At 36.6% G+C, this 25,759-nt stretch overlaps 1 protein-coding gene across 1 annotated transcript; it reads left to right on the forward strand.

The window, feature by feature from the left end:
* The first annotated feature begins 17,695 nt into the window (after nt 1–17,695).
* On the forward strand, nt 17,696–21,852 carry LOC121387164 (angiopoietin-1-like). Its single transcript, XM_041518190.1, has 4 exons — nt 17,696–17,920; nt 18,743–18,848; nt 19,838–20,181; nt 21,538–21,852. Exons 1-4 carry the CDS (start codon nt 17,696–17,698, stop codon nt 21,850–21,852), a joined length of 990 nt encoding a protein of 329 aa, XP_041374124.1.
* Nucleotides 21,853–25,759: the final 3,907 nt, after the last annotated feature.

Raw genomic sequence — 25,759 nt, forward strand, 5'->3', positions numbered from 1 at the left:
GTGGTCCGATGGCTTAACCACGACGCCACCGAGGCCGGTTCCGGGATCATCTATGTATTCAAAGACGAAATTAAAATGGTTTTGTTATTAACTTCGAAAGTTAAATGGTTAAAGTTTGTTTTGTTTAACGACACCACTAGAATACATTGACTATATGTCTCGTTCCAGTCAATGCACCACAGAATACATTGGATAATTAATCGTCGTCTACTTGATGTCAAACCTGTGGTAATTTAGACATGCAGTCCTAACAAATGTTGGCCCATTGGGGTATTTCTTGTTATAGCCAGTGCACCACGATCGGTATATCAAAGGCCCTGGTATGTACTATCCTGTCTGTGGGATGGTGCACATCAAAGATCCCTTGCTAGTAATGAAAAACATGTAGCGGGTTTCGTCTCTAAGACTACATGTCAGAATTACCGAATGTTTACATCCAATAGCCGATGGTTAATAAATCAATGTGGTCTAGTGGTATCGTTAACCAAAACAAACTTCTTCATTCCTGAGAGAAAACACGCTACATTTCATATTAGAAGTTACGAAGACAAAAGGAACATTATTTTGAAACACATAAGCCTCTATTGGAAACATGCTTATCTGCACTTAATTTGCCAGTGCACCACGATTTGGTATATCAAAGGCCATGGTATATGCTATCCTGTCTGTGGGATGGTGCATATAAAAGATCCCTTGCTACTAATAGACAAATGTAGCGGGTTTCCCCTCTCCAGGACTATATATGTCAGAATTACCAAATGTTTGAAATACAATAGCGCTCACCTGATGCGCGGTTGGTCTAGGATCGATCCCCGTCGGTGGGCCCATTCGGCTATTTCTCGCTCCAGCCACTGCATCACGACTGGTATATCAAAGGCTGTGGTATGTGCTATCCTGTCTATGTGATATAAAAGATTCATTGCTACTAATGGAAAAATCGGTCGTTTGTTACAAAGGTTTTACAGTGGTGAAGTATATTAACATATGTCATATATACTACTCAAAAGAATTTAAGGGTCAAAAATTTATAACCAAATAAGTTTCAGAGTGTATTAGATTGATGATGTAAACTACACCAAAAATTTAATTTATTGTTCCATATTTACAAAAAACACACAAATAAACGTCACTGTATACAAGAAAGTCACATGACATGCTATCAAAGTTGAAGGTTGTCAAACATGGATTTTACACATTAGAACATTCGTTTAATAGTGTGTGAATCCACCCCTGGCGCGAATACACTCGACACATCGTTGCCTCATGCTGTTGATCAGATGTCTGAAGAACTCTTGGGAAATGGCCTGCCACTCTGCCATAAGAAGTTGACCCAGATCATGAAGGTTGGCCGGAGGGGCATGGTTATCCCGAACTCTCCTGCCTAATTCGTCCCAGGCGTGCTCTATTGGGGCCAAGTCAGGCGAATATGCTGGCCAATCCATCCTGGCGATACATTGTTGTCTGAGAAAGTCCGTTACCACCCTGGCGCGGTGGGGTCTGGCATTGTCATCCGCCCCACACCATGACGCTGCCACCACCGAACCGGTGACGCTGTCTAACGTTAACGTCAGCGAAGCGCTCCCCAGGACGTCTGTAGACACGAACCCGACCGTCGTTGAACTGGAGACTAAACCTGGACTCATCAGTGAACATCACTCGACCCCACTGAACACGTTGCCACCGCAGATGAAGTGTGCACCAGTGACGTCTGGCCGTTCTGTGACGTGGTAGAAGTGGTGGTCGAACAGCCTGGCGACGGCAGCGTAGATTATTGGCTCTCAGACGATTGCGTATGGTTTGATCAGACACTCGAGTTCCAGTCGCAGTCCGCAGATTGTCACGTAATCGGCGTGCAGTGGTTGTGCGTTGACGTAGAGCCATATTGGTGATGTAGCGGTCCTCTCTATTTGTAGTGCTTCGGGGTCTTCCCGAACGTGGACGATTTCGAACAGAATTCGTTGCTTGGTATCGTTGCCACAGTCGGCTAACGACACTCTGACTGACACCAAGTCTCAGAGCAACATTTCTTTGTGTATTGCCATCCTGAAGCCAAGCAATAGCCCTTCCTCGATCTTCGATAGTCAGTTGACGTCGTACCATTGTCGAATTTGGAGTGTGCACCGTACACGAACGCAAGCTCCAATTATACGGAAATTCAGCATTGGGAACATGGAATACACATGCAAAGCGTGCAAATGAAGCGCTTTGTGAAAAAGCAAGTTATGGGCACTTAGCAGACCTTTTGCTTTCGCCCTAATTAACGTGTAAATGTAAGCATGTTTTCGCCATTAGAACTAGTCGACAGTGTCAATGACAGTGGATTTTAATTCATTTATGGGTTGCTTAGACCCACTTTCGTCAAAATGGAACAATACCATGCGTGACATTATGGTCTAGCTAATATAATTGACATTCAGAAAATAATGTCGAAAATATCGTCTGACCCTTAAATTCTTTTGAGTAGGGCTTTACAATGGTTAAGTGTGTTAACAATCATACAGAAAACATATAGACAACATATAGGGATTTACAGTGGTGAAGCATGTTAACAATCATACAGACTACACATAGACAACATATAGGGCTTTACAATGGTGAAGTATGTTAGCAGTCGTACAGACAACATATAGACAACATATAGGGCTTTACAATGGTGAAGTATGTTAGCAACCATACAGACAACATATAGGCAACATATAGGGCTTTGCAATGGTGAAGTATGTTACCAGTCATACAGACAACATATAGACAACATATAGGGCTTTACAATGGTGAAGTATGTTAGCAGTCATATAGACAACATATAGGACTTTAAAATGATGAAGTGTGTTAACAATCATACAGACAACATATAGACAACATGTAGGGTTTCACAATGGTGAAGTATGTTAGCAGTCATACGTCATATGGACAACATATAGGACTTTAAAATGGTGAAGTATGTTAACAGTCATATAGACAACCTATAGGGCTTTACAATGTTGAAGTATTATAGCAGCCATACGTCATATATACAACATATAGGGCTTTACAATGGAGAAGTATGTTAGCAGTCATACGTCATATAGACGACATATAGGGCTTTACAATGGAGAAGTATGTTCGCAGTCATACGTCATATAGACATCCTATAGGGCTTTACAATGTTGAAGTATGTTAACAGTGATATAGACAATATACAGGGTTTTGCAATGCAGAAGTATGTTAGCAGTCATATATACGACATATAGGGTTTACAGTGGAGAAGTGTGTTAGCAGTCATACGTCATATAGACAACATATAGGGCTTTACAATGTCGAAGTATGTTAACAGTCATATAGACAACATACAGGGTTTTACAATGGTGAAGTATGTTTGCAGTCATATAGACGACATATAGGGCTTTACAATGGTGAAGTATGTTCGCAGTCATACGTCATATAGACAACCTATATGGCTTTACAATGTTGAAGTATGTTAACAGTCATATAGACAATATACAGGGTTTTACAATGGTGAAGTATGTTTGCAGTCATATAGACGACATGTAGGGCTTTACAATGGTGAAGTATGTTTGCTGTCATATAGACAACATATAGACAAAATATAGGACTTTACAGTGGAGAAGTATGTTAGCAGTCATACGTCATATAGACAACATATAGGATTTTACAATGGTGAAGTATGTTAGCAGTCATACATCATATAGATAACATATAGGACTTAACAATGGTGAAGTATGTTTGCAGTCATATAGACAACATATAGGGTTTTACAATGTTGCAGTATGTTAGCAGTCATATATATAACATATAGTTACTTTACAATGGTGAAGTATGTTAACAATCATACAGACAACATATAGACAACATATAAGGCTTTACAATGGTGAAGTATGTTAGCAGTCACATAGACAACATATAGACAACATATAGGGCTTTATAATGGTAAAGTATGTTAGCAGTCATATAGGAGGACATATAGGGCTTTACAATGGTGAAGTATGTTTGCAGTCAAAAAACGACATATAGGGCTTTACAATAGTGAAGTATGTTAACAGTCATATACACAACATATAGGACTTTACAATGGTGAAGTATGTTAGCAGTATTACATCATATAGACAACATACAGGATTTTACAATGGTGAAGTATGTTAGCAGTCATACGTCATATAGACAACATATAGGACTTTACAATGGTGAAGTATGTTTGCAGACATATAGACAACATATAGGGCTTTACAATGTTGCAGTATGTTAGCAGTCATATATATAACATATAGGACTTTACAATGGTGAAGTATGTTAACAATCATACAGACAACATATAGACAACATATAGGGCTTTACAATGGTGAAGTATGGTAGCAGTCATATAGACAACATATAGACAACATATAGGGCTTTACAATGGTGAAGTATGTTAGCAGTCATATAGGACGACATATAGGGATTTACAATGGTGAAGTATGTTTGCAGTCAAAAAACGACATATAGGGCTTTACAATAGTGAAGTATGTTAACAGTCATATAGACAACATATAGGACTTTAAAATGGTGAAGTATGTTAACCGTCATATAGACAATATACAGCGTTTTACAATGGTGAAGTATGTTAACAACCATACAGGCAACATATAGACAACATATAAGGCTTTACAATGGTGAAGTATGTTAGCAGTCATACGTCATATAAACAACATATTGGACTTTACAATGGTGAAGTCTGTTAACAGTCATATACAGAACATATTGGACTTTACAATGGTGAAGTATTTTAACAGTCATATAAACAACATACAGGGCTTTACAATGTTGAAGTATGTTATATAGACAACATATAGACAATATACAAGTTTTTACAATGGTGAAGTATGTCAGCAGTCATACGTCATATAGACAACATATAGGGTTCACAATGTTGAAGTATGTTAGCAGTCATATAGACAACATACAGAAATATCAAGTTTCTTACAAGGGCTTTATAACGGTGAAGTGCATTATCAGATATAAGTCAATATAAAGTGATATCAAGTTTGTTACAAAGGCTTTTCAATGGTGAAGTATATTAACAGTCATTTAGATGTGTTACATTTGTCACAAGGGTTTTACAATGGTAAAATATGTTAACAGACATATGGAACAAATCAGAACTTTATTACACTCAGGCCGTTTCACAACGGTGTTAGGGGAACATACATAATAAATAGTATAAACGTGACAAGGTGGTTTACAGGAGGATTAATAATAACGTATGATAAAACATAATACACGTATTTACTTGTATGTGATATTAATTGATAATATTTGTAACAGTATCAGTAGCAGTAGTAATAGTAATAGTAGTAGTAGTAGTAGTAGTAGTAGTAGTAGTAGTAGTAGTAGTAGTAATACTAATGGTGGTAGCAGTAATGGTAGTCGTAGTAGTAGTAGTAGAAAACATATGGACCTTTACAATGGTGAAGTAGACTAACTGATATAGAGACAACATATAGATGGAACAGATTTGCTACAAGGACGTTACAGTGGCAGTCAGTCAATTAGACAACATACACATAATATATATGTGACAAGTTTGTTACAAAGGTTTTACAATGTTAAAGTATATTAACAGTCGTTTTGGGTTGTTTTTAATACATAACAAATTATTGGGAGGTAACATCCACTTGGGTTACTGCAAATAGGACAACCACAAACAAACTGAATAAATACACTAATATTATTAACAAGAAAATGTATTTAAGAAAACTTAGGACAGTCTCTTTACAGTCATTTCTATAGCATGTCAACTACTTTCGAGGGTTTTACAATTCTCTAGATGGACATATGCAGAAATGCACTTTTTCGACTTACAGTTCTACTTGTTTCGCACAAAACCATGTTTTTTCCCTTGGCGAACATTTTCTGTATATACCACCAAATTAAATCCCATAGAGTATAATGCTTTATAGGGCATATACCACCAAATCAAATCCCATAGATAGCAATGCGTTAAATGGTTGATACCACCTAATCAAATCCCATATAGGATAATTCTTTAGTGGGCAGGTACCACCAAATACCAAGTCAAATCCCATAGATGTGATTGCTTTATAGGCTATATACCACAAAATCAAATCTCATTTAGGACAATGCTTTATAGGGTATATACAACCAAATCAAATACAACAGAGGACAATGCTTTAAAGGCCATATAAAACCACATAAAGAACAATATAGAGCAATGCTTTATAGGGAATATACTTCCAAATTAAATATTATAGAAGACGAATACTTTATAGGCCATATAAAACCAAATGAAATGCCACATAGAGCAATGCTGTATAGGGCATATACCTCCAAATCAAATACCATAAAATGAATGAATGAATGTTTAACGACACCCCAGCACGGAAAATTTCATCGGCTGTTGGGTGTCAAACCACATACCATAAAAGACGAATGTTTTATAGGTCATATAACCCAAATGTATCACCATGTATCACCAAATCAAATACCATAGAATGCACAATGCTTTAATGGGCATGTACCATCAAATACCAAATCAAATACCATACAAGACGAATACTTTATAGGTCATATAAAACTAAATCAAATACCATACAGAGCAATGATTTATAGGGCACATACCATACAATCAAATCCCATAGTGGACTGCATTTTAGGCATATACCACGAAATCAAATATCATAGTGGAGATACACATATACACACACATATACACAGACTGAGACACATACACATACACATACACACACGCATACGCACGCACACAAACATACATACACAAAATACAGACACGCATATAAAATGCATATACGGACATGGATATATACTCTTCAAAAAAAGTTGGGGAACTCTAATAAGAATTTACAATTGCCAAAATTGTAAGGTATATAAGCTGTGGGGGGAGGGGTTATATGATAATAGTGAAATAATTGGGCAAACGTTACAACCGGCAGTTCAGTATTACAGTAGTTTTTTTTTTTACCACCACAGATCTTGAAGGATGATTGGGGTCAGAAGTGAAATTTGAAAAAGTTGACGTTTTTTTTTATCAATACATCGCAAATTAAAACAATACAAAATAACTAAAAACAAAACATGTATGATCAACAGAATGAGAAAGATTGACAGAAATAATGTTCCACAGTGATTAATGGACCTTCCTGGAAATTGTCAAAATTGAGAATGATACCCCACGCACATGTACCGGGCAACTGCGTGATGCATGTGCAAACCATGGAATGTGTTTCGGTGTGTTGATAAACAGACATGAACGTTCTTTACTAGAATGTCTGTAGTCAAAACGTATGTTTTAATATTTCAGGTTCCCCTTCGTTTTTTGAACAGTATATATACATACACAATGCGCATATGTATTCATTCACACATACACACTATTAACACACACACACACACACACACAAACGCACGCACGCATACACACACGCACACACACGTACACAAACAGACACACGCACACACATACACGTGTGTGTGTTTATATATATATATATATATATATATATATATATATATATATATATATATATATATATATAAATGTGACGGAACATGCTCTTATTTCTTTTCGCCTGTGGCGATATTAATTGTTTTAGAGGGCCGTGTGCAGTCTCAATATGCACTTAAGCCCAGGTAACTTTGTTACGTAATACCTCTGCGCGACAGTGGTCGAGCTGTACCCTCTAATACACACCCAGTCCAGGTGTGGAGGCCATGTGGCCAGTAGTTACGTAATACCTCCGCTAGTTCGGTACGATGGGGGTTTTGCTGGCGAACTAGGCGACGACCAGTCTAGGCTTCTAAGAAAAATATGCCGGCTTGGTCACTGTGGAAATATCACTTGATAGGGGGAGGACCGCGTTGTACCCCCAGGCGATATTCGGTTTTTATAATAAATAGCTAGGGTGTTAGAGATATCAGGGAGAAACAAAAGGAAGGCTCCCAGGGATCGTTGTCCGTCCGGACTGGTAAATATATTATTTCTGCTCTGTGTATAACCTTGATGTGATTGATGTGACTTTATATATTTTAATACTGTATTATACCAATATTATTTAGAGAGTGTTTCCGGTAATCTGACGAAGTAAACTGTAGGATTCATTGTTCTAAAAATTATTAAAGCTTAACCAGTCATCCTAGAGGACCTAGGTAAACTGTAGGTTATTGTCTTTATTGTGATAGGTACCAGTATTAATTCTGTATTACAAGGTTACTGAATGAGTAGTTAAGGGTTAATTAAAAATTAACCAGTTAGGAATAGAGTTGTAATTCCTTTACTAATTAAGTTCCCCAGGCAGCGTTTCTCAATTATAACACGTGTGGGTGTTGTGTCACGGTGAAGTGATTAGAATATTGTGTAAACTAGACACCTAGAGATTAACTAATTAAGTGATCAGTTCTGGGTTGTTATTATTTGTTGTTGTTAATTAACTACTGCGGCAGTACATTTGTCAGCGTAGTATTAATACAGATTCAAAAGTGTATTGTGTTTTTGTTGTGTTTTCTAGTGAACTAAACGTGCTATATTATACATACTTTATATAAGATCTTATCTCTGATCATACCTAGACGAGCCACGCGGGATTAACTGCCCGTTACAGAGAGATCTAATAGATATACTGTTAGGAGAGATATTTGGATAATCTTGTTTTATTCAGTTACGGGTATTATAGGATCCCCGTGACAATAAAGCATAATCACAAACACACACAAAATACAAACACACACACGCCCTCACGCACGCGCATATTATGTATATACGTTGACAGCACACACACACATGCACACACACGCACACACACGCACACACACGCATACACACACACGCACATACACACACGCACACACACGAGCGCACACACACGCACTGAAAACTCCGATTAATTGTGACGTGGATGTTTTTACTGACCTCACCCCATCCAATTAAATTGTATGCAGAATACGACGCTATAAATCATTTACCCACAAACTGGTTTCGCTATGCCAGATTCTGGACCCACGGTGGGCGTGCCTGTATCTTGAATGGATATGGGTATGTTAATGATGTTTGGACTTTGGTCCGGATTAAGGAAACGCTCACAAAAAAACTAATACTGCATAATTTACTATTTCCTTTTATTTCAATAAAATGATAATCCTATTGATCGGTTGGAAACTTTAGGCGACAACCATTGACACGTTAAAAGCTTTACTCAATTAACGTTCAAAGATCCATATCAATGAATATCGGATCGATAACATTGTATATCGGTTAGCAGGAAAAATAAAAATAATCGAAACCACATATGTTAGCCTCTGTATGTAATGTATTCTGTTAGTGATTTTTTGTTTTATTTTTGTATTCCGTTATCAGTGATCATTGTGGTATTATATAAAATCAATTAGCAAATACAACTTACATTAAACGAAACATACTGAAAAATCTACACAGATACATTAGAAATCGCTAGGAAGCTTGGACTTTGGCCCAAAAACAAACCGAAGCTGGGTCTTAGTCTGGGTTTAGGTCGAAAATGAAATGCTCTGTTCACTGTACTGTACAAATGTGACGAAAAAGTTTTGGTTTAACGACACCACTAGAGCACATTGATTTGTTAATCATCGGCTACTGGATGTCAAACATTTGGTAATTCTGACATATAATCTTAGAGAGGAAACCCGCTATATGTTTCCATTAGTAGCAAGGGATATTTTATATGCACCATCTCACAGACAGGATAGTACATACCACGGTCTTTGATATACCATTTGTTGTGCACTGGCTGGAACGAGAAATACCCCAATGGGTCCACTGAGAGGAATCGATCCTAGATCCGCCGCGCATTAAGCGAGCGCTGTACCACTGGGATACGTTCCGCCCCTAGATGTGAGAAATAAAATCTTGTCTGTGCTGGCGCTTACTATTGATCTGGCAACAGACGAAATAGAATATATTATGCTATATTTTCACATCGCCAGATTGGCAGCTAAAACCTATGTCAACCACATTTTAAAGGTTTTTCTTAATAATCAACAGGAAAGATATATATATATATATATATATATATATATATATATATATATATATATATATATATATCAAAGTAGAATTCTCATAATTATTGTTGCTGTTTATAGAACAAAATATATTTAAAAATATGAACGTAGATAATATATATTGAAAACACGTAACAGTTACAGACCCAGACGTCAAAATATATCAGACTTGGCCAGACCTAAACCCAGACCCCAACTTCGGTGTGTTTTGGCCAAAAATACCTCCTTTCCTCTTTTTTTTTTTTTTTTTTTTTTTTTTCAACATCTAAACTTTCATTATAATAAGTGCATTTTACAATTATGTTTTTACTTTTACTTGAAATAAACACCACAATATTCAGTACCACATATATGTATAAAATATGAATAATTAGCTAAACATTATCAAATGTAATGAGCTGCCAATGGGCGTAAACAGTTCTTTGCACAAGAACCCTTAACGCTTATTTTTGTTTTACACAAGAAGTCATTGCACTCATTGTTTTCTTCTTGCTGAATCCATGGTGACGAATATTTGCGTAAGATTTGCTTCAACTGTATTTTGACTATTGATGTATTCATCCGTCATAATATTATTACTTTGAGAATATTGCCTCTTTTCGAAAATCGATTATAAACAAACGAATTTATAGCCATGCGTATGCTTATATTCTAAGTGTTTATAATACCCAGCGAGCAATTCAGTGATCCACTGGATCAGAATGTATTGAATAAAAATGGCGCATCTTAAGGCAGAACACCATTAGTATACATAGAAACGTAATATAGACCGGTTTAGGAAATAGGTCTTGACACAGAGTAGATCTATGTAATAACCATGGTCTTTTATTGCGAAATAACAGCATTATAAACACTTGGGAATATGCATGAGCTTGGTTATAAACCTTAACCTAATGTTTCGTGATCGATTCCCGAGGAGAAATGTTCTAAAAGATGTATGATTCATCAATAGTGTGGAATACGTTATATTTGAAGTAAATCTCATACAAAGACTCACGTTTTTCAGTTTTCTTCTCTTTTTTTTCTTTTATTTGCGGGGGATCTTTTTGTGGGGGGTTTTTTGCGGGTTTTTTTGCGGGATTTAAAAATATATATATATATAAAAAAAAAATATATTTTTTTTTTAATTGATTGATTGTTTTTTTTAATTATTTATTCTGTTTGCTTTGGTTTTGCTTTTGGACTAAAGAAATCAGTTTGGCGATTTTGTGAAATGTTAAAAATCACAAAACGGCTAAATGGATATATATATGTTTGTGTGTGTGTGTGTGTGTGTGTGTGTGTGTGTGTGTGTGTGTGTGTGTGTGTTTGATATATAACTATGATTAGGGGTGACTATTGCGGTCAGTTTTTATATTGCAATAGTACTGCGATGGTTAAAATACTATTGTGATAGTATGGCTATAGTGATAGTACTATTGCAATAGTATTGCAATCGTATCGTGCATTCTTAAATCGCTTGATAACAGTAATATGAATAGATATTTCGCAAAACTATTTACCTCAGTCTTCCAATATGTATGTATGTATTGATATATGAATATCTAAATATTTTATGTATGTCGAGGATGACTGTTACATACATAGATATTAACGTATGCATGTATGTAGGGGCGGGACGTAGCCCAGTGGTAAAGCGCTCGCTTGATGCGCGATCGGTTTGGGGTCGATCCCCGTTGTTGGGCCCATTAGGCTATTTATCATTCCAGCCAGTGCACTACGACTGGTATATCAAAGGCCGATGTATATGCTATCTTGTCTGTGGGATGGTGGTGCATATGGTGGATCTCTTGCTGCGTTGGGAACATTTGGCGGGTTTCCTCTGATGACTGTATGTCGGAGTTGCCAAATGTTTGACATCCAATAGCCGATGATTAATTAATCAATGTGCTGCAGTGGTGTCGTTAAAAAAGAAGTATGTATGTAGGTAGGTATGTGTTTGTCTGTGTGAGTATGTGTGCGTATGTACGTGTGTTTATGTTTGTATGTGTGTCTGTGTTTGTACTAAGTAATTTGTAATACTATCACTAGGTCGTGAAATCATGTGTTGGTCGTAGACCATATTTCACTATGCATACTATCGAAACTATCGAAACTATTGATAGTTGAGCAAACAATTGCAAGTTTTATCGATAGTTGAATTAACTATCGATGCATTGCTATCGAGGCACTGACTATCGCAACACGCCGATAGTTCGATGTATTGTTACACTAACTATGATAGCATCATATAGTATTACCATCTCGAAAGCTTTTTATACGGATTTTGTTAAGGTATGGTATGGTCCGTTCGTCTGCACGTTCGTGCGTTAACTTTTCTTTGCCGGAGCATATGTTTCTTATCAATTCATGAATATGAGATCATCAAACCTTGCATGCATATACAACTATAGGGCGGTGTGTCGCATTCCATGACTAGGTCACCGCGACCTACTGTTCATCAAATTCCTAAAAGGCATGTCATGAACCTCTTGATTGAGTGCTCGCTCGAGGTGCTTGCGTCGCAGGATCGAACCACGTCAGTGGATCTATTCAACTGATTGGTTTTTGTTTGTTTCCGTTACCACCAGTGCACTACAACTGCTCAATGGCCGTGATATGTGCTTTCCTTTCTGTGGGAAAGTGCATATTAAAGATCCCTGGCTGCATTGGGGAAAATGTAGCGGGTTTCCTCTTATGACTTTGTGTCAGATTGACCAAAAATGTTTGACATTCAATAGCCGATGGTTAACTAGTCAATGTGTTTTAGTGTTGTCGTTAAACAAAACAAACAAATAAACAAACCGGCAAGCAAGTAGGTCACCGCCATTATTTTCACGCATTACTGCTCATCAACAGAAATCCTTGTCCAGGCCATATCTTCCTTATTAATTCATATAGCACCATAAAAACCATGCATGCAAATACAACCAGGAATGGCAGTGAGTCGCATTCCATAACTAGGTCACCGCGACCTACTTTATATCAAACTCCTGAAAGGCATATCATGAACCTCACCTACTGATGTTAAAATGTTAATTTTATTTTTGGCACAAAATTCACAGGATATACTGAAATCTGCAAAGTTTTCTCATTGCTAATATTTTAACATACAGTGCATTGCATTCAATCAAATACACTTTTGTAATCGTATGACAGAGATCACTAAACATATATTTTATGATGACTACCATATTAAATATTTCTGGGAAAATATTACAAACTGGATAAACATGGGAACGTATTAATATACATTATTACATAATGAAAATATATCTGTATTCTTATTGGTCAAAAACCAGTCACATGACCTTCCGTAAATAGTGATATTGTCCTGAGACAGTCCCACCGGTCCGATCAAAAGTGATATTGCCCTGGGAGATTTAACCAATGAAAAAAAAGATGAGACAAAATTCTATCCAATTAATGAGTAGGTAACGTAATGCAACCTCAACTGCTAATTCTAATGTAAACAACCACAGACTTGTGACAAAAAGTGTTGCTGTCCTTCAACAAGAAGATAGCATATTTATTCATACTGAGTTTAATTCCGCAAATACGACAAAGACAAGGTCAGTAATCGTCAAATTATGTAAGGAATATCTCGCAGATTTAGAAACGTACACGACACATCAAAATGCAATTGGAATCGGCACTCTCAGGATTATATGTTACAAATAAAAAATGCATTTGGAGGTAATCGGTAACTGTTCAGTATAAATGTATGTTCAGATTTATCACATTTTGTCTTTTATTTTGCTGTTACTCTGATTTTGACACTATTGCTGGTTATAATGTCTCGAATTTGATTTTTGTTTTGGTAACTGTTTATTTCCGCATTCCTCTGCCTGTCATACAACGTCATAGAATTAAATCCCATCAGTTTTAACGCATTGCGGGAAATTATAAGCGTTGGCGTATTTCGATTCTGAAAAACAAAGCAGGAATGAACGAGTCTTATGGATGACATTATCTAATAAAACAATTATTGACCACATTTCGGATAATATCATGTTTTATGGATCGAAGAAATTGATATTGACCGCGGCTACGGCCATAAAACATGATATTGCCCTCAGTGACGGTCAATAATTGATAATAAACATATTACTGCTTTTGGTCTGTTTAAGGCATGACTATTTACGTCCATAATGTATACAACTCTAAACAAGCTAAGGGTCAATAAATATGTTTTTTTATATTCAAGTGCAATTCACCATAATATTGAACGCAACGACATTTTCACTTGTGTGATATCGAACACTTTGTACATACACAAATAAATGCAAAAAAACAACTATTGGTGTCCATAATTGTTGCACTAATGGTCCAGATAAAATTAATAGTAGAAAAAGACAGTATACACATGCACAGTATTATTTCGCCAGCCCCCCCCCCCCCCCCCCACACACCCAGCCCTTTGTCGCTGTGTCTCTTTGTATGTGTCTGTATGTCTGTCTGTCTGTCTGTATCGCTCTCGTTGTCTGTATGTCTGTCTGTCTCTGTCTCTGTCTCTCTCTCTCTCTCTCTCTGTGAGGGCGGGAAGTAGCTCAGTGGTACAGCGCTCGCCTGATGCGCGATCGATCTAGTATCGATTCCCGTCAGTGCGCCCATTGGGCTATTTCTCGTTCCAGCCAGTGCCCCACAACTGGTGTAACAAAGGCTGTGGTATGTACTATACTGCCTGTGGGATGATGCATATAAAATACCCCTTGCTGCTAATCGAAAAGAGTAATCAATGAAGTGGCGACAGAGGGTTTCCTCTCAATATCTGTGTGGTCCGCAACCATATGTCTGACGCCATATAACCGTAAATAAAATGTGTTGAGTGCGTTGTTAAATAAAATATTTGCTTAATTCCTCCCTCCCTCCCTCTCTCTCTCTCTCTCTCTCTCTCTCTCTCTCTCTCTCTCTCTCTCTCTCTCTCTCTCTCTCAATCTCTCTCTGTCTTTCTCTTTCTCTCTCTCTCACTCTCTCTCACTGTGTGTGTGTTTGTGTGTGTGTGTGTGTGTGTGTGTGTGTGTGTTAATATCTCTCGCACATATATGTGAACACCACACAAACGCACGCACGTACACACACACACACACACACACACACACACACACACACACACACACATCAGCCGTGGGTCGATGTACGTATGGTTCAAATATATAGCTTGTTTAATTTGATACTTCTGTCCTAAATTAATTGGACCTTTGATCTGTTGGGATCCAAAGGCGACAACAATTGATACGATTTCAAAGCTCCTTTCGGTTAATTTTCTAAGATCGATAACATTGAATACCATTTTACACAAATAGAAATATGATCTAAAGAATCAGTATGTTCCCCTTTATATAATGAATAGGCCTCGATGTATGGATTCAGTGTGTATGTTGGGTAGGGTTTGTTTTGTTGGTGTTTTCCGCGGTATTATGTCGATGTTTTGCCGGGCTTTTCTTGTTAGGACACTAAACCGCATTTGAAGCCAAAATGGTCTATATGCTGGCTTGGACCATTAGCTTCTTTAATTTCTCTCTAAAACAGGTCCTGTTGTTCTGAATGAGTAGCATGGCTTGTTTTGTTTTTAAATATTTGCGGACAAAGTCGAAGTAATAAAAATTGCCTTGGCTATATGGAAAATGTAAAGGAAAATATTTATGGTACCAAGGCAAGAGAGGGGACACCATGGCCACTGAAAATGGACCAAGGCAGACGATGAGGAGATAGCTAAAAACTAAATATACCGACCTTTTCTGTGCAATTCATGATTTTTAAAAAGCCGTGGTATGTGCTTCCCTGTCTGTGGGAAAGTGCATAATAAAAAGATCAATTGCTGCTCTAGGAAAAATGTAACGAGTTTCCTCTGACGACTACGAGTCAGAATTACCAAATATTTGACATCCAATAGCCGATAATTAATTAATCTATGTGCTCTAGTGACCAGTGAATCGTAAGTGCTGTCTACTCCATGCTAGACGCGCATTTCGGTGACGTCGTAGCAGAATAGGACGTATTGCTGGGCGTCGCGGTCTGATGCTGTGCTCCAATAAACGGTTGCGAACTGTCCTGGCACTGATGATTAATTAATATATGTGCTCTAGTGGTGTCGTTGAACAAAACAAACTTTAACTTTTAACTATTGTTCAGATTGTTCACAAGGATACGATTCGGGAATGTACGGGAATCAACAAATATTTGACATCCAATAGCCGATAATTAATTAATCTATGTGCTCTAGTGGTGTCGTTAAACATAACAAACACACAAACAATTTTCGAACTTTGGTCTGACCAGAGACCGACTTTCTTCTTTTTTTTTCTCTTTTTTTTTTTGGCTTATAATGAAGTATAATGTTCTAAGTTGTCGTTAAAAAAAAAATCATTTCCTTTATTAAAAAAAATGCGTTGGATCGAACGCGAGAACATATGCATGGCTGCAATTTACAAATAAATAAAAAGTTCATTTCCGATCACACTAGATCTCAGCACGAGCCGATTGTGATGATACGAACCATTTCGTACACTCTTACTCTTACATAAATAATGGCCAATCTGTGGTCGATATATTTGTTATTAAGGCTGCATGCGTTCTGGCTATAATATTACCATGATACGAATCTCGGACAAAACAAAAACCCGGCTTCTTTCTCCCTTTTTTCTGGATGAGGACGGAATTAAGAAAGGTGTTATGATTGTAGGTATGATCTTTATATTTTGAAATTTTAAACACTTTATATTTGTTTAATTGTTGATTTGTGGTGGGGGTGGATGGGTATGTTTCTGTCTGTCTCGGGTATTTTTTTTTTGTTAGTTTGTTTGTTGTTGGGTTTTTTGGAGGGGGGAGTCGTTTCGTTTATTTTAAAAATTATTTCTTTAGTTTTAATTAATTGTTCTTATTATGATGATGATGATTATTATTATGATTATGATGATCATGATGATTATCATCATCATCATTATTATTATTAATGTTTTTTGTTGTTTTTTGTCCGTTTATTTTTCGTTTTGTGTGTGTTTGTTTACTTATTTGTTTGGTTATTGTTTTTGTTTTGTTTTATGTTTTGTTTGTTGCTTTTTTTTGTTTTGTGGCTTTCTTTTGAGGGGTGATTCGGTTGTTGTTTTACAGGTTTGTTTTTAAGCGGGGTGTGTGTGTCTGTATCAAAATTACCGACATATTGTTTACCTATTGAAACATATATAATTTCATACGACGTACACGCATAAATATGTATTTTCAAGTTTTAAAACTTTTGCTTATTAACTCAGCATAAAAGTTGTTTTTCTACTTTTAATTTAACCTTTTAAAAATTTTAATTGTTTGAGTATTATTAGCAAATAAACTTTTTTTAATTCACTTCTTTTTCATATTGATTGTGTAATTGTTATTTATTTATTTTTATTTTAAAAAGTTCGTTTCATTTCATTTATTTATTTATTTATTTATTTATTTATTTCATTTCATTTCATTTCATTTCATTTCAATTTATTTATTTATTTATTTATTTATTATTTATTTATTTACTTGTGAACTTTTGCAGAAATTGTTCAGAGCCTATATTATGTTCCGATGATCTGAAAACAACCAGTCTCATAACAGAATTGTTGCTCTTTATGCAAAAATGGTGCGAGCCTTGGCGAGCCTTCTATTGGAACTTTCGTTTCCCTTGGTATTGACAAGTATTACTATGGACTACTACAGGGAAATCAGAGCTTGTACTTCCGGTGTACCGCTCACCACGGTGTTTCAGTCGTTTCCTGTGACGTCACGGATTAGATGCGCTGACGTCTGCTCGGAGACGAGCACGTGCAAGGCGTTCAGTATGTCAACTGACGGGACGCGAACGTGCAGTCTGCACAGTGACCCACCAACTGTTGTGACGTGTCCAGCAGCTGAGAGACACTTCCAGAAAGTGAGTAAATTAAAACAATAGCACGTGTGGAATCAGGGATGATGAATGTCAGTAAAAAAAAAATCAGTAAATGTTTAACCATTGTTTCTTTTTTTCTCACTCCTTTAATAATAAGTATTTCTATTCATATTTAAATAGCAAACATATATTACTGTCGTGACATATATGAATTATGGAGAATAGAAGGCCTAGTAAGTTGTATAACTTGTTCCTAATCCATTGGTTATTTCACAAAGCAATAAAATATGTTTTAAGACCTCAATAACAGCTTCCGATCATTCTGATCGCTTGTCCTCTTTTCATCTGCACTATCGAACGCCGTCTTTGTAAATACATGGTTTATTTTGTTACATTAATTTGAATATATATATATATATATATATATATATATATATATATATATATATATATATATATACACTCTCTCTCTCACACACACACACACACACACACACACACACACACACACACACACATCGAATGAGATTGTCACTAGTTAGTAGTATTGGTAAAAACTTTGTTTTCGTATGAATATTGCATATTGCAAGCGGTTGCTTTTAATCGCAAACACTAGTTTCAGATCGTGAAAATAGACACTAAGTTTGGATAATCTACATAATCTACATAATCAAAACGTATGTTCGGTTTAATAGTTGATATTAACGTTAATATTTCAGGTTCTCCTACTTTTTTGAAGAATATACACACACACACGTACACACACACACACACACACATGTACTAATACTTTTGTGACAATACTCTAAATATTTGCGAATTAATTTGTGTTTTTTTTTGTTTTGTTTTTGTTTTGTTACCTAGGTGACAGTGTCGCCATGTTTAAATAAGGGTGTATACCAGAGTTCCACCGACACCTGTAAGTGTTTCTTTGGCTACACTGGAAGTCGCTGTGAAAAGATAATGCAAGGTACGTGCACACCGTTTAGTTAGAGGCATACACACATAAGCACACACATACATACACAGCCATAAGCAATTGGAGAGACAGAAAGACAGACAGACAGACAGACAGACATACACGGATCCAGTAATTGGTAAATGTTTGGGTGGGGTGCTACGTGGAACTACTTAAAGGGAAGTATATTAGCGGTGAATGAACTTTAAAATAGGTGGGAACAACTGTTTTATCTTTATTAAGTGGGGGGGGGGGGGGGTCCAGACCCCTCGACCCCCCCCCCCTCCCCCGGATCTCTTTCTGACAGAGATATTCTTGCAGGCAGCTGGCAGAATGTTTCTAGTAGAATCAAATCATTATGATTTAGGTTTCTGTTAGATTGTTAACAATCAGGCTTAATTTTTAAAAGTTATTTTTAGATTGAACATGTATGTTCCACTCCACTGAAGTACAGTCAAGTTTTCACTAATTTCTATTTTAAATCACTGTTTAAGACCTAACAGTCCACTTTCCTCATTCGAACTCTTTCAGTTCACACTGTTTCACATTGTCTGAAATCTATTAGTCTGTTCGTTCTCCATTTTCAAAGTCTTTTCTGTCATATCTTAATATTCAAACTCCTCTTTTGTAATCTCTATTTACGATTACTCTTCTATTTATTGCAGAAACATAATATACAAACTCTTTTGATCGATTTGTTCAGAAACCTATAAGTCTGTCCTTCACATTCATTTAATTGTTTTCAGTTTAAACACAAAGTCCATTTTTATATTCAAACTCTTTTTTTAAAATTGTACAGAATATTTGTATTATTATTATTATTTTAATTATCATTTCTTTTTTTATTATTTTGTACAGAAAACTAGAAATATATTTTTCAAACTCTTTTCTTCAGTATATACAGACACTATCTAGTCTTTTTTCCTTGGCCAAACTCATTTTTTCAGTTTGTACAGAAACCAAATCAGTCCCATGTTCTTAATTCAAACTCTCTTTTCCAGACTGTACAGAAGGCTTCATGTCCGGCCATTATGGCACACAGAGAGACGTGTTCTGGGTTTTCCCAAACCAGGCTCCGGTTCCTTTCAAAGTGGAGTGCTGGATGGAAGACGGCGGCAAGACCGTCATGCAACACCAAAAAATCGGTGACGTCAGTTTTGCACGGTCGTGGGCCGAGTACAGGTCCGGATTTGGCCAACTCCGCGGAGACCATTGGCTGGGAAACGATCACGTGTTTTACATAACCAATAACCGACCGCAGACACTGCTTATTGCCGTGGTGAGCAGACAGTATACGTATAACGGCGACACGACAATACGATATCACTACTACGACAGATTTAAGGTGCGTTTCTCTCTTAAAGGGCCTGTCCTGAGTTTACAGTTTGTTTTGTTTTAATGACACCACTAGAGCATGTTGATTTATTAATCATTGGCTATTGCATGTCAAACATTTAGTAATTTTGACATATAGTCTTAGAGAGGAAAGCTCGTACATTTTTTCATTAATAGCAAAGGATCTTTTATATGCGCCATTCCATAGACAGGATAGCACATACTACGACCTTTGATATGCCAGTCGTGGTGCACTAGCTGGAATGACAAATAGCCGGATGGGCCCATCAACGGGGATCGATCCTCGATCGACCGCGCATCAAGCGAGCACATTGCCACTGGGCTACGTCTTGCCTTCCTTAAAGCAATTGTAAGATCCTTCCGACTAAGACTTTTTAGCAACTAAAATTACATATTAAATGCATTTTCTTTTTTTTAAATACCAGAGTCTGTATGTCCAGTCTGTTTGCGATCGACAACAAACACTTTCTTTATATTTGCATTTATGTTCTAAACAAGAAAATATTTCTTAAATATTTATTTTAGTAAAAAGGATCTGTTATTTGTAAACATGTTGCAATGGAAGCAAACACAGGATAGTCCCTTTAAGAAAGCTGCACGTATTTTTTTTAATTAACAAGGAAGGAAATGTTTTATTTAACGACGCACTCAACACATTTTTTTACGGAACCTGCTGTCGCCACTTCATGGCTACTCTTTTCGATTAGCAATAAAGGGATCTTTTATATGCACCATCCCACAGACAGGGTAGTACATACCACGGCCTTTGATATGCTAGTCGTGGTGCACTGACTGGAACGAGAAATAGTCCAATGGGCCCACCGACGGGGATCGATCCCAAACCGACCGCGCATCGAGCGAGCACTTTACCACTGGACTACGTCCCGACCTTATTAATTAACAGACCGCTGTCATGAAATGCAATGGGTCGAAGGATAAATAACCGATCGGTGGCTCAATGGTTTTCTCCCGTTCCAATCACTTTGTACTATACACCAAGAAAGAAAGAAATATTTTATTAATTTTAACGACCCGCCCAAGACATGCTTATCTACGGTCTATCCCGATGAACATTACAGTAGGTGTACGGTACTTATAATTTAAATCGTTCTTATGTAATAACATTGTAATAACATTGTAACCGATTGTGTAATTGAAAGTTGATCGGTTAGTTCACTACCCTTTAAACATTTCTATACGGCAACAGTCTCAAATATACCTAGTAGGTCTTGAGTAAATTTGTCCAAGTGCAAATATAGCTTTTTCGGGCGATACCTAGCCTAAATATTTGACTATGGTGGTGATTTTGCACCGTGAATGTCTCGATTTTATCTCCGTTTTGCAGATATCTGACGAATCAAGCCAGTACCGTCTGACCTTCACCACCGAAAGTTCAATAAACAGTCTGGGCGACTGTTTGACGGGTTTGAAAAACGCGCCTTTCTCCACTAGTGACGTCAACAACGCTGGCACGTGCGGCTCAGATTTCAACGCTGGCTGGTGGTTCGTGGCAGGCGCGTGCTCCGTGTGCAATCCCAATGGCGTCCTGCGCAGAGATCTCGACTACTGGTCAAATGACGTTACACATACACACTGGACACCCATACCGTATGACTTTGGAATTCTCGAAATTGGAATGTTTCTTGTAGCTAGCCCGTGAAGCAAGGCGTGTTTCACTGCCGGCCTCAGAAGAGTGACAAGTCTTTATATAAACACTTGTTAAAACTGCTTACCGGTACTCTAGATACTGTCGACTATTGTCGACTATTATTCAGAGAATACAACACGAGTTGCCGATAGAAAGCCATTTATCTTACACCGAGTTGTTTCAAAAAGTATACGCTTGTATAACGACAGACAGCTACTTTGAAATAGAGAATACAACATGAGTGGCCGATAGATACCATTTGTTTTACAACGAGTTGATTTAAAACGTATATAACGAGTGAAAGCGAGTTGGATATAGAGGATATTTCATTTTTTATTTATTATATAACTTTTAGCAATTTACCTTTATTTTTAAAATGCCAGCAGCAAAATAGTTCCGGCTTTCTTACAGTGAAGATAACACTTTCTTACAGTGACAATAACACATTTTAGAGTGAAATAGTGAAATTTCACTCTAAAATGTGTTATCGTCACTGAGTGACTGATAACACTTTTATTTCATTGATATTTTAAGATATTTCACTAAATGTTATATAATAAATAAAGAATATTACATGAGTAGCGGATAGATACCATTTATCTTACAACATGTTGTTTTAAAACGTATATATAACGAGAGAAAGAGAGTTTGGTATGTTTTTAAACAACGAGTTGTAAGATAAATGACATCAAACGGACACGAATGTAGCATTTTGTTTCTTACATATTAAAACAATAATTAAAATAAATTCAAATGTCTTTTCCAACTAAAACCTATTTACTGTCCTAACGCTTGTAGTTAACTTGTGCTCCACAGACAAATCAATTTCAGGTTAACTTACACGTCACATAGTGATCTATTTCGACTGTGGATTTTCTTTTAAATTATCGAATAGTTTGTCACTGATGACCTGGTTATCACTTAGGAGCAGCCAGTTGTACGTCTTTAAATTGTTATCACACGTACATGTGTTATTGTTGTGTGTTATCAAAAATATCAAATGGTCTAACCAACTTGTTTGTGGTTGTTCTGGTGTAAATGCCCGCTTAAAAGCTATTGCATCTTTCATCAAATATTTCTCATTTCACCTAATTCACGATGTCGTTTGTGTATTCCTGGGCAGTGATGCATTATATTGGGGACAAAGGGGTCATAGCATTGGCCTTGGCACTATTTTTCCAATAAACTGTTTTGTTTGTTTTGGGGAGTATTTTGTAGCTTCTTTTTTCACCCTAACCTGACGATATTCAGTCGTTGTGTGTTTGTTTGTTTGTTTCATTTTTTTTTCGGGGGGGTGTTAACACATAGGGTTAGTTGGCTGGAGCTGGATTTGAACTTAGTGCAGCGATTCGCATGGCACTAGAAATGTGCAAAGTGTGATGAATTTTATATCGGACAGTCAGTTTATTTCCGAAAGAGAAAGAAAGGAATGTTTTATTTAACGACGCTCTCAACACATTTTATTTACGGTTATATGGCGTCAGACATATGGTTGAGGACCACACAGATTTTGAGAAGAAACCCGCTGTCACCACTACATGGGCTACTCTTTCCGATTAGCAGCAAGGGATCTTTTATTTGCGCTTCCCACAAGCAGGATAGCACAAACCATTGCCTTTGTTGAACCAGTTATGGATCACTGGTCGGTGCAAGTGGTTTACCCCTACCCATTGAGCCTTGCGGAGCACTCACTCAGGGTTTGGAGTCGGTATCTGAATTAAAAATCCCATGCCTCGACTGGGATCCGAACTCAGTACCTACCAGCCTGTAGACCGATGCCCTAACCACGACGCCATCGAGGCCGGTTATTATTGCTGTATACATCTTTACTTTTTGTTAGATTTTAAAAATCTATTATTGTATTATAAACCAAATCAAATGATGTAATTCTTAGTTCCATGTAACAAATTATTATACAATGTAAATATAAAATCCTGCATACCGTCTGAAATTTTTTGTTAATAGTCAATTGCAAGTCGATTTTTGTGTCTGTGCGTGTGCGTGTTGTGTGTGTGTGTGTGTGTGTGTGAGAGAGAGAGAGAGAGAGAGAGAGAGAGAGAGAGAGAGAGAGAGAGAGAGAGAGAGAGAGAGAGAGAGAGAGAGAGAGAGAGAGAGAGAGAGAGAGAGAGTGAGTGAGTATTTCTTTTTGTCAAGAAAATCTATAACATTTAAAACATTTTCTTCACACTTTATACACATCTTCTTTACCTTTTGTTATACATTTAAAATCGTTTATCATAATACTCAAACGTGGAGATGTATTACCTGGGAACATAAGTACCGATTGTCTTGTCCTGAAATGTAGCTCGTCATACTCGAACACATTAACATAACATCAGGCACGGCCGATTTTCCTGAGATTGTTTGTGTCTTCGTTGTGATCGTATTATCGTGACGTTGTCGTTAACGCCACTTATTCGCGATGCTGACAAAAAACTCCATAAAACCAAGTAGCCAAGCTCCTGTGGATCAGAACAACGCCTAGAAACGAATGGTGAGGGTAATGTAACTTTAACTACTGGTGTTTTAATGGTCATTTACTATGTATAAGAAACCTGTTGCTGTTTCTTTTGTGTGTATGTTTGTTTTGTTTTGGTTTTGTTTTATTTATGTTTCTTGTTTTGTTTTGTTTTGTTTTACTTTTTGTTTTGTTTATTTTACTTTTTTGTTTTGTTTTGTTTTGTTTGTTTGGGGTTTTTGTATTATTTATTTGTTCCTTCGTTTGTTTCCTTATGTCTCTGGGTGCTTATTTGTTAATTGATAGATTGGTTTGGATGTTTTAAAACTGTTTTATTAATATTTAATATTATTATTATTTTTATTATTGTTGTTGTCTTTTGGCAATGTTATTGTTTGGTTTTGTTGTATTTGTTTTTGTTGGGGGGTTTTGTTGTTGTTTGTGGGGGTTTTTTTGTAGGGGTTTTTTGTGGGGTGTTTTTACATGAACAAAATATTCTATGTATATATTATGTCTTTGATACTAGTAGTTAATAACAAACAGTTATGGGATTAAAATCCGTAAACAAAAATATCAAAACAAGTTACTTATTGCTTACATTATGATAAATGAGAATAATACACCTGTATCATATTATATTGTATTGTATAATGTACAGTCTGAAATGAGAACAGAATGGAATATTCCAGAATTAAGGTAATATTATCTTTGTGTTGTTTAGGTCATCCGCAATACCTGTGAAGTAAATTAAAACTAATAATGACCCTAGAGTTGAGCCTTGATGTATCCCGGTCATTAAAAATGGCAATGTTTGACAAAGTACCACTAATAACAGCTCGTTGCTTTCTGTTTGATATAGAACCTTTAATACTTTTTGTATTTACCGTTTAATGGTTACATATATTTAATGGTTACGCATGTTTAATGGTTATGTATCTTTAATGGTTTTAATGGTTACACATGTTTAATGGTTATGTATGTTTAATGGTTAATCAGTCACACTTTATCGCGTGTTTTAACATATCACAAAACACAGGGGCGGGACGTAGCCCAATGGTAAAGCGTTCTCCTGATGCAAAGTCGGTCTGGGATCGACCACCGTATATCAAAGGCCGTATGTACAACACGACTGATATATCAAAGGCCGTATGTGCTATCCTGCCTATGGGATGGTGCATACAAAAGATCCCATACTACAAATGGAAACATATAGTGGGTTTCCTCACTAAGATTATATGTCAAAATTACCAAATCTTTTACTTCCAATAGCAGATAATTAATAAATCAATATTTGTATAAACGTTTATAAGCAGCTCTTTTAAATTTATAACTTCTGTCATGCAGTTTAATAATATATTATATTTAATATAATATTGCATTGGCCTAGGTTATAGAATAGCCTGTATTACTTTTGTAAACAATGGATTGATGTTTGGACGATACACAACAGTTATATAACGA

This window comes from Gigantopelta aegis, chromosome 13, assembly GCF_016097555.1.
Source record: "Gigantopelta aegis isolate Gae_Host chromosome 13, Gae_host_genome, whole genome shotgun sequence".
NCBI lineage: Eukaryota > Metazoa > Mollusca > Gastropoda > Neomphalida > Peltospiridae > Gigantopelta > Gigantopelta aegis.

Coding starts and splice junctions, on each gene's coding strand:
- LOC121387164 (XM_041518190.1), top strand. CDS start 17,696: ATGGACTACTACAGGGAAATCAGAGCTTGTACTTCCGGTGTACCGCTC. Junction 17,921..18,742: donor CTGAGAGACACTTCCAGAAA/GTGAGTAAATTA, acceptor TTTGTTACCTAG/GTGACAGTGTCGCCATGTTT. Junction 18,849..19,837: donor CTGTGAAAAGATAATGCAAG/GTACGTGCACAC, acceptor TCTCTTTTCCAG/ACTGTACAGAAGGCTTCATG.